Source organism: Pezoporus occidentalis, unplaced genomic scaffold (genome assembly GCF_034315485.1).
Source record: "Pezoporus occidentalis ecotype Australia unplaced genomic scaffold, CSIRO_AGI_Poc_V1 ctg117, whole genome shotgun sequence".
Taxonomy (NCBI): Eukaryota; Metazoa; Chordata; class Aves; order Psittaciformes; family Psittacidae; genus Pezoporus; species Pezoporus occidentalis.
In genome coordinates, this window is record NW_026912961.1 from 4,311,747 (window position 1) to 4,328,040 (window position 16,294).

The 16,294-nt window shown below is 41.3% G+C and overlaps 1 protein-coding gene across 1 annotated transcript in view; it reads left to right on the forward strand.

Annotated features, from left to right (window-relative positions):
- The first annotated feature begins 1,288 nt into the window (after positions 1-1,288).
- Positions 1,289-16,294, forward strand: part of LOC134175238 (guanine nucleotide-binding protein subunit alpha-14-like) — an 85,455-nt gene continuing 70,449 nt past the window's right edge. The window contains exon 1 of the mRNA XM_062640934.1: positions 1,289-1,409. Within this exon, the coding sequence (XP_062496918.1) occupies positions 1,289-1,409 (121 nt within the window). The remainder of the gene's footprint in view (positions 1,410-16,294) is intronic.

Consider the following 16,294-nt stretch of genomic DNA (forward strand, 5'->3'; position numbering starts at 1 on the left):
TGTGCTGATTTTGCAGAATTTCAGTAGAGTTAGAAAGTCATAAATACCATTTTGAAAACTTGTAAGTTTGAAAATTTGTAATGAGTCTCAAACTCTGGGACATGGAGTACGATGTAGGGTTACATTAGCAGATGCCTCCTGAAACAGCTGTGAAGATGATTCTGCACAGAGAAAAGAAGGGGCGGAACTGAAAAAAAAAACAAACCCACACCTTTTTTTTTTTTTTTCCAGCTGTAGGATCTCTGTCCTGAAAGGAGTTCCTACCTCATCCACCCTGGAGCTAATTTGGAATTTTAGTACAAGTGCCCATGTAGCTCTTCAGCGCTACTGAGTCAAGCACCTTGCTTTCAGTTGTGTCCTCAGAGGATGGTAATAGTTGTTCTGTAATACGTCAGTGCTTTTAATATCAATGAATAGCAAACATGCCTTTTTATAATAACAACACTTAATTTCTATATACCTGTATTACCAGAGACCTTGAAATACTTGCAGCAGGCAACAGCTGCAAAGCAGCCATTGGCTTAACCATGAGATATGGCAGGCTTCCAGGACATTGGAAACCATTGGGTGGGAAGTGACCTTAAAGTTCTTCTAGTTCCACAGGGCACCTGAAGCAGCCTTACTTTGTAGCTTCTCCGAAGGACCCTAGTTTTCCTACTGCAGGCATGACGTAATGCGACTTTCCATGACTGTGTTCCTTACAAAACACAAAGCAGTTAAATGCTAGATTCAACCATGCAAGCAATGAGTGAAATACAGCTAATTCCAAAAAGCCCTCTAAAATGAAAACCAGCTAATGCCATCCGCAGGCATGTCCCATCCTTTTCATGCTTCCATCCTTGTTGGGATGTCGGGTGGGGAAAGACAAAGCAAGCCCCAGATGCAGCGTTTTACGATACTTAACCTCTCAGGTAGCCCCTCTCGCCTCCTGACTTCCTCCAACGGGTGTGTGCGGGGTTGCGGGTGATGGTTTTATTCTGGGGGCTTTTCAGTGTCTATGAGGGTTTTCTGTTCTGTTTTTACGCAGCCGGCTCCCGTTAGCCCCGACGCGCCGCCGCCCGCCGGGTGTCCCTCTCCCCCTGCCCGGGGCCCGCCTGCCAGGCGTCTCTCCAACCCCAGCTCCCTGCGCGGCGGGAGGATCGGTCCCGCCCAGCCAGAGCAGGGGCCCGGCCGCGCCCGCAAACATTAACCACGTGCCCGTCGCGACCCGGGGCCCCTCTCCGCGGTGGGGCGGCGCGGCGCGGCTTGGCTTTCCGCCGCTCCCCTGCGGTGGCGGAGTCGGGGGACAATGGCCGGCTGTTTCTTCTCTGAAGAGGAGAAGGAGTCGCAGAGCATCAGCGCTGAAACCGAGCGGCAGCTGCGCCCAGGCAAGCGGAACGTCCGCCGGGAGCTGAAGCTGCTGCTGCTGGGTGAGTGCGGGCTGCCGTCACCCGCATCGCCCCGGCACGGCCCTGCGCGTCCTGCCCGCGCCAGGCAGGAATACCTGTTCCCGTGGGGGTTCTGCTAGTGCGGGGGTCTGTGCCGGTGCAGGCAGGGCTGCTTTCAAGTTGCCCCCGCGCGGCAGGGCTGGGGCGGGAACGGCGGGTGCCGCTGCCCGGTGCGCGCAGGGTTGGTACACAGGTGGTTTTCCTTAGAGACAAACCAAACCTAACCTAACCCAACCCAACCCAGACCAGAGCGGGCGCTGTGGGGACGTCGCGGTGCTGTGTACGGGAATGCCGTGGTAAGAAGTAACAAGGGAAATAGAGCTGCAAGGTCAGTAACAGGATTTGCGCGCCTCGCCTGCCTTACGCGTGTCAGGGCCTCGCGGTAAGCGCAGCGAGAGGCAGCAGCAGCCTGCTGGCGCCACTGTTGGGAGCATCGCTCCCGAGGCACCGCTGCCTGCGTCAACCACTTGACTTTCTCCGTGAGTGCGGTTCCGCTGGTCGTAGTTCAGCTTGGCGGATGCTTTGGTGAGAGCTCCAGCGCAGATGAAGCTGGCGGCTTTCAGCCTCTCGAGCTGTTGCTGCTCCATGCAGACGCAAACAAGCCTCCATTAGAGTTCTTGCTGCTCAGATAAAGGCAGGGGAAAAGAAGCCCCCAGGAGCGTCTGAAAGAAACCAAGACACTTAGACCCATCAAATACAAAATCTTAAACTAAGGTGAAGTAGCCTCAGTCTAGGAGAGTTTTATTTTTCTCTGACAAACAGAAAAACAGCTCGATGCAGAAGCTCCCAGGAATCAAAGCTCCCAGTGTGGGAGCAGCATCTCTTGCTGTAACCAGTGCCAGAGGAGAAGTCTGTGTCTCCAGTGCTACCCTGTCCTGGTGTTTACACTCCCTTGCTTACTCTGCTTTCATCTCTGCTTCAGTCAGGTCAAGATGTAGCAGCCTACATAGTGTAACTCACCGAATAACTGGCCAGGCTTCACATACGTAAGTTTTTAGGAAGACTGAACAAAACTGTAGATCACGAACCAAGGCTGAACCGGCTGCTCTCAGTGTTGAATTAAAAAGTGATTTCAACATGAAACTGGTTAAAAAAAAGAAAATGAAACCCACTAATACTGACTTGCCTTCAGTGCCTTGTGTCTGGTTGCTACCATCTTTGCCTATTACCTGCATAGAAATCTGTGGTTATGGTGAGGAGAGCGCATGGATAAACAGCCCTTGAGAGGCAGCAGTTTTAAGAATTAACATGAAAATGGTAGGCTGTCAGTACATTGACTCCTGATGGGAAGTAGGAAGATCTCCAGCCAGACAAGACCATGACAGATTTGGATGTATATGTAATAAGGATGCATATTTGATAGACTTGCTGTCGTAGCCCTTTATTTAATATTAATCACCTGGAAGGGTTCATGTGGGTTGTCTATGAACTTTTTTTTTTTTCCCCCTTCAGTTTTAGGCCATGCTTTGTCAAGAAAACAGAGCAGAAAACAGGTTGAGGCTTTACTGAAAGGTTTGCTGTTATGCATGGGATGCTGTAGTCACTTATCAATTTTCCCATCTAAAACATAAGGTTAACAGAAGAAATCATGAAGCTACGAGACTGAGCCATGAAATGCTCTCATGTGCTTTGGAGTTTCTAAGATAGCAAAGAATTGACCAGCACTGCTTTTTTGCATTTCTCAGAGAAGTGTCCTGTGTTTAGAGAGGGAGTAAGCACAAACATGGATTTTGATTGGCTGCTCACTACAGCAGGAAGTCCCGTGAAGGCTCATCTGATTCTGAGAATTGGACCATGGTCTGAAATACGTGATGGGCGTCCTTCTGTAAGATCTGTCTTCCTAACTGTGCCAAAAAAAGAGTGAGTTTCTGAACATTCTCAGCCATAATTTAGTATGAAACAGTCCAGTTTTACGTTTTCACCTGGGGACAGAAGCACTGTGTTAAACCAGGAATTTCCATACAAGTAGATGAAGTGTTCTCTGGCATTCATTGTGGTAGCAAGACATCTCTTTCAACCTTTTGTTTCCTTGAAGTCATTACATTTCTCCAGGAAACAGAAGTCAATCTTTCTGAGAATGGGAAAGTTTTAGATGTGTCAGCTCACTTTAATTTTTTGAAGGCAGTGGACGGGCTGACATTCAGGGTTGTTCTAAAACGCAGTTTATTATATCTGAGTAAGAAACCTGTCTGTGATGAAACTGATACACATTTGCACAAGTCAGAAAGATACAGAGAAAGGAAATACATCCATGTAAGTTTAGTGATGGTAGAGTCTGTCTTACTGATGTCCTTAGTAGATTTGTCTCAGTTAATCTAAAACAGAAGACTGTATTATTATTATTATGAAAATAAGCATTTTTTGATTTAATAGTAAGCTCGAAGAGCCAAGACTGAGCATTTAGAGTGAACAGGATTTTTTTTCTCAGCACACTAATGGCTTTGCATGGTTTGTCAGTTTTCTGCTGTAGGTCTTGTAATTGCCAGAAACACTTTATTCTTCGATTTTTTTTTTTTTTTTTTTGAATGTGGGTTTTATGCATCATTTTCATACTGTCAGTAAGCAGATCTGACTGTGGTGAATGAAAGGCTGGTGAAAACCTTAAGGGCTCAGACAGAGCTGAGTTAGTCAGTGTGACTGTACCTGAGCCATCTAAGTGTTGGAGGGCACTGTCAAGACATCTTAGCCTGTGCAGCTCCATAACTCACTGCAAATACAGAGCAGATAAAAAATGCTGCAGTTTTTCAGCTCCTCACTGTTAACTGGCAGCTGTGGCTCTTGGTTTATCTTTCTGGGATGTGTGTGCTAGAGGAGTGCTTATATTCTAAGTCATGAGGGTATATCTGATAGTGATTGCTTGCTTTTCTGCAGCCTTCCTCCAAGCTGTCTGCCTGCCTTTGTCAGACATATATTCTTCCTTATATCCAACCTGAACATCTCCTTTTTATGTTTAAACTCATCACGTCTTGTCCTATCATTACAGTCCCTGATGAAGATCCTAGAATCAGTGCCCAACCTGGGGAAATAATAGCATAGTAGGCAAGGCAGAATTAGAATTATCTGAAGTGATTGTTTTACTTAAAAGGGAGATTAGTGGGTAGCATAATGTAGTCATCTTTACTCTTCCAAAAGAGAAAGAAAGAAGAAATGAATGATTTTATTTTTATGTTGTTCATCTTCTGTTACTTGCTAAGTGATTCTTGTTAGGATTGCCTTTGGATTACTTTGTTCCACCATATTTGCTTCGTTTTTCTTTGTAAATTACTTTGTTCCACCATATTTGTTTCATTTTTCTTTGTATAAGTTACGTTTTTTGCCTAATACTAGTGGAAAGAAGTACATTGAGTAGTATCTTTCCGCTTTGAAACAGAACTAGAAGGACTAGCTTAAAATAAGTACTCGAATTCCAGAGTTCCCTCATTATGCAGGAACACCATGTATGAAGTACTGGCCACTGAGCTCATATAAATGAACTTGGGAGCTTATGCATCACAAGCTTTGATTTTTGAAATTCTGAAGAACTGCATCCTAAAACCAAAGACTAACTCTTGGCTGAATTTCTCTCTGAGCAGCTGTGGCTGGGTGAACTAAGCAATAAATTGTTTCGCTTGCACAAAGCAAACGGAATAGCACATACATTCATTTTATCTAATTTGGTATGATTCATAGTCTTATCTACGACCTTTCCCAAGTGAACGACCTGCTTGACTGTTCATTTAGATTAATAAATTGCTCTGTAATATCAAAATCACAGTTTGCTCATATCGTTTAACTAGATCAGATAAAATGATGACCTGCTGTTTTTTAATGATCTGTGTAATATTCATAAATATATCTAGCTGGCTACCTTCTCTTTTTTCCTCCACAGCAATTTAGTGTGAATGAAAGCACTCAAAGAAGCAAGGACTGCTGTGTGCCATACCTTTATTTTCCTTTCTTACGGGTTGCTGTAACATATCTTTATTGATTCATAGCTATGATTAAACACACGTTTCCTGTTAAAAAAATCCAAAAAATTCTCAAAAACCTGGTTCAGTTGATACACTGGAGGGAAGGAATGCCATCCAGAGGGACCTTGACACACTTGTGAGGTGGGCTGATGCCAGCCTCATGAAGTTTAACCGTGCCAAGTGCAAGGTCCTACACCTGGGTTGCAGCAATCCCATGCACAGCTACAGGTTGGGCAGAGAAGAGATTCAGAGCAGCCCTGCGGAGAAGGACTTGGGGGTGTTGGTCAATGAGAAAATGAACGTGAGCAGGCAGTGTGTGCTCACAGCCCAGAAAGCCAACGCTATCCTGGGCCGCATCAAAAGGAGCGTGACCAGGAGGTCAAAGGAGGTGATCCTGCCCTTCCACTCTGTTCTTGTGAGACCTCACCTGGAGTATTGTGTGCAGTTCTGGTGTCCTCAACATAAAAAGGACATGGGAACTGTTGGAACAAGTCCAGAGGAGGGCCACGAGGATGATCAGGGGACTGGAGCACCTCCCGTATGAAGATAGGCTGAGAAAGTTGGGGCTGTTCAGCCTGGAGAGGAGAAGGCTGCGTGGAGACCTCATAGCAGCCTTCCAGTATCTGAAGGGGGCCTGTAAGGATGCTGGAGAGGGACTCTTCATTAGGGACTATAGTGATAGGACAAGGGGTAGCTGGTTAAAAACTTAAACAGGGGAAGTTTAGATTGGATATAAGGAGGAAACTCTTTCCTGTGAGGGTGGTGAGGCACTGGAATGATTTGCCCAGGGAGGTTGTGAATGCTCCATCCTTGACAGTGCTCAAGACCAGGTTTGACAGAGCCTTGGGTGAGATGATTTAGTGTGAGGAGTCCCTGCCCATGGCAGGGGGGGTGGAACTTGATGATCTTAAGGTCCTTTCCAACCCTAACTATGCTATGATTCTGTGTGTTACCAGGTCACTTTTTTTCCCCACTGCATAAGCAGAAAACATCTTCAAGTAATAGATGTTGATTTTATGTCTAGTAAGTGCTGATCCATGACAGATTACTGCTTGGCTTCCACTTGAATGGGAAAATGATAGAAAGCCACTATTAATTTTGTTCCTTCTTGGTTTGTGGTCAACCAATGGTCAGTTTGAACAAAAAAATGCTTCTGAAGGGGCACTCCTGTAGGAAAGAATCATAGAATCACAGAAAGTTAGGGTTGGAAAGGACCTTAAGGTCATCAAGTTCCAACCCCCCTGCCATAGACAGGGACATGTCACGCTAAATCGTATGACCCAAGGCCCCGTCCAGCCTGGTCTTGAACACTGCCAGGGATGGAGCATTCACAACCTCCCTGGGCAACCCATTCCAGTGCCTCACCACCCTAACAGGAAAGAATTTCCTCCTTATATCCAGTCTAAACTTCCCCTGTTTAAGTTTTAACCCCATTACCCCTGCCCTGGGAAATAGTTCAGCTCTATGTTATGCAGTAAAATACTAAATACAAGCTCTAGTTGTTATGTTTTTACTTTTTTCTAAACAGTTCTAGGTCTAACAGTTCTTCCACTGAGGAAAACAAGTTAGATATTTTTTTATGAGTAGCAGTGTACGAATTATTGCCTCAAGAACTGTTTGCTTCAAATGTATCTTCAAGGCCCTTGAGATCTATTTTGCCACTTCCTCATGTTGTAAGTGTACTGTGTTTAATTTAATCTCTTTAATTTGGATAGTCATCTAAGCCTGCAGCTTCATTTGCAAACATCAAAATCAGATCTAATTCGGAATTTGTTTTCCAGAAGATGTGGACATATCTTTTTTTTTGCATGCAGAATGCATGTTGTATCATCCAGCATATTGGAAGCTTATCTCAGCTATGTTACTTTTCTCTGGCTTCGGTTTGATTTAATGTATTTGCATGTTGATCTTTGGGTTTCTTTTTTTTTTTTAAATAATAAAGGTCCTTTGAACTTCATTTAAAAGCTGTTGCAGCTAGCTGCCTTTGCAAAGTAAGTTTTTGGATCAGTGTCATGGAAGGAGAAAATTCTGGAAAGATTTTTTTATATTGTTTTGGGTCAGGCACCAAGTATCACTAATTGAAGTACTTTACAAATGTATGTGAATATTTTCCACCTCAGTGCATTTAAGAGTTACTTCTGGGCTTGTTTTGGAAGAGGCGATCAACTTGCTGCAGCATCCTGAAGACTCTTATTAGCTCAGTTGTTTATTAGCCTGGGCACTGAGAAAGCTTACTCAAAGCATGCTTTGGGTTTCTCCTTGGAAGGGTTCACTCATAACTGTTTGTAATGTTGTGCATGTTGCTACTTCAAATATGCTAAAATGAAGTTAAAATTTGATTCAAGTAAATAAAATTTCATTCAAAAGTTAGAATCTGATTACGATAAAGTGTATAGAAAATCTCAGGAAAGAAATTACTGGTAAATAGCAGGTAACTACTAATCTGTTTTACCCTAGTACTTTCCTATTTTCACTTAGTAAATTCATTTACCCTGTGGTTTAAAGACCCCTGAAGATTTTTATTTCTTTGCTGAGCAGATGACCAATAAAAAAAAAAAAAGAAAAAGTGAAAAATCGGTTTGTATTAGTAACTCTTATCACTGAAATTTCCATTCTCTATCATACTTAAATGCTGAAATTTAGCAGTAGCTTGCAATTTTTTTTTTTTGTTATGTTTTAAACTGTGCATTAAGTGGCCTTTGAGCTGTCTTGTATCTTGATGATTTTCTGTAGTTATGCTTTGCCTCACATCTGTTGGTGTATAAAATTCTATGTAAATTTAGATGAAGATTTTGTAGATACAACTTCATTTGCAGTGTTTCTTGAAAGAGTAAGCTAACTTCTCTGTATGTCTAGCAGAGTGTGGTTTTCTACCTGGCCCTTTTCTACTACTCAGATACATAGTTTGACATTTGACTGTTGACTGGATCTCTTGTTTCTTTCTTAAATAGGGACAGTAATCTGCTTTTGTTTTTCTGAAATACTATGTCCTGTGGAGTCTTCCATCAGTTCCTATGAAAAGCAGCACTGCAATATCAGTGCTAGAAGAGCTGTAAGGTATAGCTGAAAAAGTAATGTTCCAACATATGGCAGCCTATTATGAAAAATCTGTAAAATTCAGGTTCTTTAAATCAGAAGCATAGAATGGTATTACAGTTTCTTGGACATTCCACTTTCCACTGCTGTATAATTAACCCAGAGTTACGGTTGCAGCACAGGAAACTTTGAAATTATTTTTTCAGTCACTTCTGCCTGCAAATTCTTCACTGATACATGAGTTGAAGACAGCACAGAGAAGGAACATTTTCCACTTAAAACATATGCACTTAAAGCAAGTATCAAAAGCAGTGTGAAAAAAAGATAATTATGTACTCATTTCCAATCTATGGATAATTGCTTAGCACAGCAATATTTGTGTTTCAAGACATGGGGTTTTGTCCAAAAAAAGAGGAAAAAGGAACAAAATTTGTTAATGTGCTTAGTATCTTGTTTCTTTTCAGTTTTGTTGTAGGAAAATTAAATTTGATGCTTCTTTAACTCAGTGCAAATTAAATATACATGCTTTTAAACAAAAAACAAGACGTAAAGGCCAGCCTCATTAGCCGTGATTTGCTTCTGTTTTCTCAAATGTCCTTTTGAAACCAAATCTTTTTCCAGTTGATTGAATAATCACTACTTTGTACATTTCTTCTAACATTCATAGCTAATAGACTCATCATATATAATAACACAGGGATGATTAACTTTCTCTAGATAGCATTTTGAACTGTAAATAGGAAAACAATCTTTGCTTGAAAATTAATTGCTGCATTTTTATTTTTTTTTTGGTGGCTGCAGGTAGTAGGCTTTGCTGTCTGAACATGGTCTCTTCTGCATAGTAGTGGTGACTGTATTTTAAATAAAACTCAGGATTCTAATGATTCTGTGATTCTGTGATTCATTTCTTTCAAATCCATTTTACTCTAGTTCTGATGAGCCTGCAATTTTATCAGGCCAAGCCTGTAGTTATGAGAAAAATTGGAATCTTTGGTAAGATTTATTCAGATCTCTGTGCATACAGGATTCTCAGTTGAAAACTACTCTTTCTGTATAATTAGGTTTATAGGATGTTCTTATTGCCAAGAGAAAGAAGATAGGGAGAGAATGTCTTGCTTAGAATTATGAACTGACTTGAGCACTGGCAGTCTGTCCCTGAAATTAAATTGATCATAATTTCCCATGGAAAAGACGGTAGTTCCTTTAGACTAGAGCACCCTACCATTCTGTTACTGCATGACACAGAGAGATTTCAAACTTCCGTTCTTGTTTTCAAACTGTTTACATGCTGAAACTCAAAAATAGGTGAGTTAAAGCCTGTTCTGACAGGTTTAAGAATATGTCTTCTATATAATGCCGTCTTAATCTAGAGGAATTTAGGTGTTAAGGTGACATGAGAGATTTTTTTACTTCAGAGTGCTTTTTTTAAAAAAAATGCATCTTTAAATGGATATGTTTTGAAGGGCACCAGTTTCTTACAAAGTTGTTTTTAATTGTAACATTAAATAGTCTTGTTGCACTTGATGCTTTTTAGTACTTTTAAACTTAATGCGTCAGGAATTTCTTTTAATGAGATGTACTTATAATCTGTAGGAGTAGAAAATTTTAGTTTTAACTTTGAGATTGTTTTATTTTGCAGTATTATGTCTTAGTTTTATTATTGTATTTTATCAGTGCAGTCTGTAACAATGTTTAATTTTTAATCCCTCACACTTCAAATTCTGCAGTTCTGATCAGCTGATTGTCTTTAATACCTGGACATTTGCAAATCTCAGTTTAATGATAAACAAAGGATCTTTTTGGGGATTGCATGTTACTTGTGTTTTATATTTGGCTATGTGGAGAAACAGCTGGCACCCTGTGAAATGCAGACAAAACAGAGGAACCTGCTTAGTACTTGCAGTCTTTTTATTGCAAATCGTATATGTGAAGTATTTCACACTTTAGAGCTTGTATCTGAGGTAGAGAGACACACATTAAATGCAAAAAGTATTTCTGGATTGATAGAAGCATCATGATAATGGCAAGGGAAGGGTGGTACAGTATTTCACTGGCATTCTTCAAGCCTTAATTCAGATGTTTCTGAATCATGACCTAAGAAACCAGATAAGATACAGAGATGATGTATTGATCCTATTGCGATCTAGCGTAAAGAACTAGTATGTGGCTCCTTTGAACAGATTAGGGCACTCTTATCACTTTCTGAGGAAAATACTCTGTAGATGACCAAGTATGCTGTCGTGTGAGTCTGGTTTTTAAATGTTTTCTGGAGGAGCTACTGGGCATTTTGAAGCTCAGCATTTTTCTGCTACTAAACTTGCTGTAATCAGACTGTAGTTTTGATCATTTGACAGTTTTCATTAGGGCCATTCTCAAGGAGATCAGTAAATAAATTTTATCCTAACTGCATGATTTGTCAAAGTGTGTATGTGGCATGTGTTAAAGCAGTTGAATGGCTTCACTGTGCTGAATATACTTTGGACTTAGAGTTCAATCCCTATTATCTGTTTTACTTAGTAATTCACCATTACTAGGAGTAATGGTGTGGCTATATGCTGGAATAAAGTGCATATTTTATCAGTTTTTGTTTTGTAAAACTCATGTGAACCTGTGTTCACATGTGCAGTCTAGGGAGCTGTGTGGAAATATTTTTTTAATGCTTATGTATTACAAATATTTAATACAAGAATTGTTCAAAAGGTGAGAGAGATCACTGAGAAATCCTCAGAAACCACTCTGAGGGCTTCTTTGATTAGATGAAGTAATTCTAACACATGTTACTTAGACTCCACAGAAAACCTCTGCCTTAGATTTCAGTATTGGAATGATATTTCTGAGAACAAATTTTATAGAATCATAGAATAGTTAGGGTTGGAAAGGACCTTAAGATCATCTAGTACCAACCCCCCTGCCATGGGCAGGGACACCTCACACTAAACCATGTCACCCAAGGCTCTGTCCAACCTGGCCTTGAACACCGCCAGGGATGGAGCATTCAAAACTTCCCTGGGCAAATCATTCCAGTGCCTCACCACCCTCACAGGAAAGAACTTCCTCCTTATATCCAGTCTAAACTTCCCCTGTTTAAGTTTTAACCCATAACCCCTTGTCCTGTCACTACAGTCCCTGATGAAGAGTTCCTCCCCAGCATCCTTACAGGCCCCCTTCAGATACTGGAAGGCTGCTATGAGGTCTCCACGCAGCCTTCTCTTCTCCAGGCTGAACAGCCCAAACCTTTTCAGCCTGTCTTCATACGGGAGGTGCTCCAGTCCCCTGATCATCCTCATGGCCCTCCTCTGGACTTGTTCCAACACTTCCATGTCCTTTTTATGTTGAGGACACCAGAACTGCACACAATACTCCAAGTGAGGTCTCACAAGAACAGAGTAGAGGGGCAGGATCACCTCCTTCGACCTGCTGGCCACACTCCGTTTGCTGCAGCCCAGGATACGGTTGGCTTTCTGGGCTGTGAGTGCACACTGAAGCTGTCTCGTGTTTCTCATCGACCAGCACCCCCAAGTCCTTCTCTGCAGGGCTGCTCTGAATCTCTTCTCTGCCCAACCTGTAGCTGTGCCTGGTATTGCTGCAACCCAGGTGTAGGACCTCGCACTTTGCATGGTTAAACTTCATGAGGTTGGCATCAGCCCACCTCACAAGCATGTCAAGGTCCCTCTGGATGGCATTCCTTCCCTCCAGCGTATCAACCGAACCACACAGCTTGGTGTCATCGACAAACTTGCTGAGGGCGCACTCAATCCCACTGTCCATGTCACCCACAAAGGTGTTCAACAAGACCGGTCCCAACACCGATCCCTCAGGGACACCACTCGTTACTGGTCTCCAGCTGGACATTGAGCCATTGACCACAACTCTTTGTGTGCGGCCATCCAGCCAGTTTTTTATGCACCGAGTGGTCCATCCATCAAATTGATGTCTCTCCAATTTAGAGACAAGGATGTCATGCGGGACAGTGTCGAACGCTTTACACAAGTCCAGGTAGATGACATCAACTGCTCTACCCCTGTCCATCAGTTCTGTAGCCCCATCATAGAAGGCCACCAAATTGGTCAGGCAGGATTTCCCCTTAGTGAAGCCATGCTGGCTGTCACCAAGCACCTTGTTGATTTTCATGTGCCTTAGCATGCCCTCCAGGAGAATCTGCTCCACGATTTTGCCAGGCACAGAGGTGAGCCTGACTGGTCTGTCATTCCCTGGGTCATCCATTTTCCCCTTCTTAAAAGTGGGGGTTATATTTCCCTTTTTCCAGTCATCGGGAACTTCACCTGGCTGCCGTGATTTCTCAAATATGATGGCCAGCGGCTTCACAGCTTCATTTGCCAGCTCCTTCAGGACCCGTGGACGGATTTCATCAGGTCCCGTGGACTTGTGTACGTTCAGGTTCTTAAGATGGTCTTGAATGAGATCCTCTCCAACAGTGGGCCCAAGGTCTTCATTCTCACGGTCCCTGCGTCTGCCTTCCAAGACTTGGGTGGTTTGGTCAGAGCGTTTGCCAGTGAAGACTGAGGTGAAGAAGTCATTAAGAACCTCAGCCTTCTCCAGATCCAGGTTTTTTTTCTTGACTACCTGTGACTGCTGTTTTTTTGATGGGCCACCCATGATACCATTTCTATGTCCCTGGGAAATGACTACAGAAGTAATTTTTACCAGATATATTTTGTCTCTGATGTTGTTGTTTGGCTATTTGTCTGTTACTTCTGGCTCTGGAGTATGGTTTTGTAGTAGTTTCTTAAGTGCTATCTATAAATTACATTGAAAAGGTTAGGTATGGACTTGTTATATATGACCCCAAGAGCCTCTGTGGGTCTGGAGGCTATATTTTTCTTCACTGCAAACCGTAACCTCTAGATCTGAGTTACAGTCGTTTACTTAGGGGGATTAAAACTTTGCATTTTGGGAACACTTATTCTCCTTTTTGTCTATTTGGTAAGATTCATCCAGCTGTGCTAAGTTTATTATAACAGCCACAGGAAAGCGATAATAAACATCTTGATATATGCTTATATTCCCTGGGGGCCACAGTATAAAGGATGATTTTTGCTACAAGTTATTTTACTTTTTTTGTGGGAGGAAGAGTGTGGGTTTTCTCTTGCTTTGCCCTTTTCAGTTCAAATGTCAATATGTCAGTAATGGTGGTTTTGTTTTCAGGTTATCATGGTTTTCATTGAGCTCATGACCCCAAATCCTGTTTAGTTTTTGCCAGTTCACATGGGTGTGTATTACTGTATTCCAAGTTACTGTATTTGCATGTTACTGGACACAGACATCTTTTGAAGTCCTATGAGAAATTTGTAATAGTTACTTTGTATACTTACAGTCTTCTGAGAATCTTCCCAAGTGTCCTGGAAAACAGTTCTCTTTTATAATATACCTGTATTTCTTGGCTAGGTTGTAAGTTTGCACTATGCCTTCTATCTCAGTATTAATTTTAGTGTTCACATAATAATACAAGTGTCTTTGAGGTCTTTCAGCTGTTACAATTACTAAGGATTCAGTACCAGTAGCTGATTGGCTCCTGCTTAGTTCCTTAGCATTAAACTCTTAATCTGTTTCTTAGTTACGCTGTACAAGATCCTGGCTTCTTTGAGGTTTGGCAGTGGTTGTAGGTTCGAAGTCTAAGTCTCAACTTAAAAATTTGAACCTAAAACGCATTGAATGACTATGTGTTTGATATTAGCAGCTGTGGAGAATGGTATAAGGGACGCTTAAGCCTGAAGGAAGGATGATACATGTTAACTAGATGTGTGCAAGTGTTATGTAATTCAGTGATCACTTTAATTTAGGGATTTAATTTGCCATTGTGGAAGTACCTGTTGGGATGTAAATCTAAACCAGTCTGTGCAGTGGTGAGGGATAATATCAAGGTCATAAGTGGATGCAGATGGTTGGACAGGCATGCAGTAGCATGTGGTTCTGGCCTATTAGAGAAATCAGAGTTATTGTCAAGGACCAAGTGGCAAATGGCTTTGGCTAATGTCAGAGCCACTGTAGAAGCTATGGTTTTGATACCTACATGCTCATAGAGTCTCATTGAAGGACCGTATGGCATTATTCAATGAAGACTATCTGGGAATTGACTGCGTCTAGTAAGTGATACCGTTATGGATATGATCTGGTTAAGTACTGTACTGTTACCTGGTTCCTTAGATTCAGTGGTGTGGTCCTCTGAGCCTGGGAAAACATTATTTTCTCATAGGAGAGATTTTGGACCTAGAGACAGAGGTTGGAGAATCATGTTCCTTAGAGACATTTTTTTTTCCCTTTTTTTTTTTTTTTTAATCACCTTACTGAAAACAGTAAACCCAGGAAAGAGGATTTTCACCAGCCTAAATTAATTCATCTATTCTTTCACTTGCTATGCTATATAATTTTGGTAAGGTGTAGATCTGATTCAGACACTTTCTAAGTAACCTCACAGGAATGAGGCATCTATTTAACTAGTTTGTTTTGGCAGAGTGTGTGTGCACTGGAACCATTTCTTCCACTAACAACTAACAGCATAATGTAGCAGACAATAACATGGAGTTCTTGTTGTCTGGTGAATTTTGTCAGTTTTAAACAAGCTTTTTCTTGTGTTTAATTCTCTTTCCTGCTTGTATAGTACTTACTATTACACACATGACACCAAGAATATAAACTGTTACTGGCATCATGCAGGACATCCTGCAGCAGCAGCAGATTTTCCATTAGGACTTTCAAAATAAATACAATACTTAAAATTTTAATGAAGAGAATGCATTTATATGATGAAATCTGATTATTATCTATTGTGAGGATTAAGAAATCCTGGGAAATTTGGTTCAAAGAAAAGATTAGATTATACCTTTTGTTCTTCCTTAAACATGCATTTGTTCTGCTGGATACATAGTCTAGTTTAGTGTAATGGCATGTGAAGCCTGGATTATCTCTGAAGCTCTTGTAGCCCACAGAGATTTGCTTACTAGTGCATAGCTACTTCTTCATTGCCAGCTAAGGGAAATTGAACATGCGGCACCAATGGTAACAGAGATTGGAGGCTGCCTGGGCCAGCCTCCTTCCCTGAAGAAAGGGAAGAAAGAGAACGGTGTCTGGGAAGGAGGTGGATTAAGATTAGGAAATTACACAGCTGTGTATGACTGTTACATGATTTCTTGTAGTCTATGTTAATGTTACAATGATTGAAAGGAGTAAACTTCAGTTTGCTGAAGTCGAGAGACTTTGCTGACTTTTCAGGGAAGATTCAATTTACTGTGAATATTGTAGACAAAAAAACCCAAGCAGAGTTAGCTTTTCCAGGAATACTAGTAAAAGTAAATTTGGAAGCTAGTATACTTCATTACAGAAGAAACAGAATGATTTTTGTCTAGTAGCTTTAAAGCATAAATTAACAGTCCTTGGATGAGTTTGTGAGGAAAAAAAGAAGGTGAGGGAAAACCTCGGAAACTTCAGTATGTGTACCTCAAATTAGTTCCTTGATATTATTTGTCTTGATTCTTATTATTCAGTAATATTTTCATTATGAAGAATAATTTAGAAATTAAAAAGACTAATGCAAAGTGGAGGAGCATTGCTTTGCCACTGTATGCAGTTTGCTCAGGCTTACCTATTCTCTGCGTGCTTGTCTCACTCTCTTCCTGTGTAAAACTGTTAATTATAAACTATGGCAGCTTTATCTTCATTTGAATTTTCATCAAGCTATTCAGTAACTTATTATTTAGATTCTTTCATTCATATAGTTTTGCATTTCTTAAAATAATATCAAGAATATATAAAACCTAAAAACTACTGGTCATGGTTGATAATCTCCTTAGGTTACTGCTTTTTTTCCACTGTTTGACTGGGTTTTCTGCATTGAATTGGAGATTATTCTACTACAGTTTCACT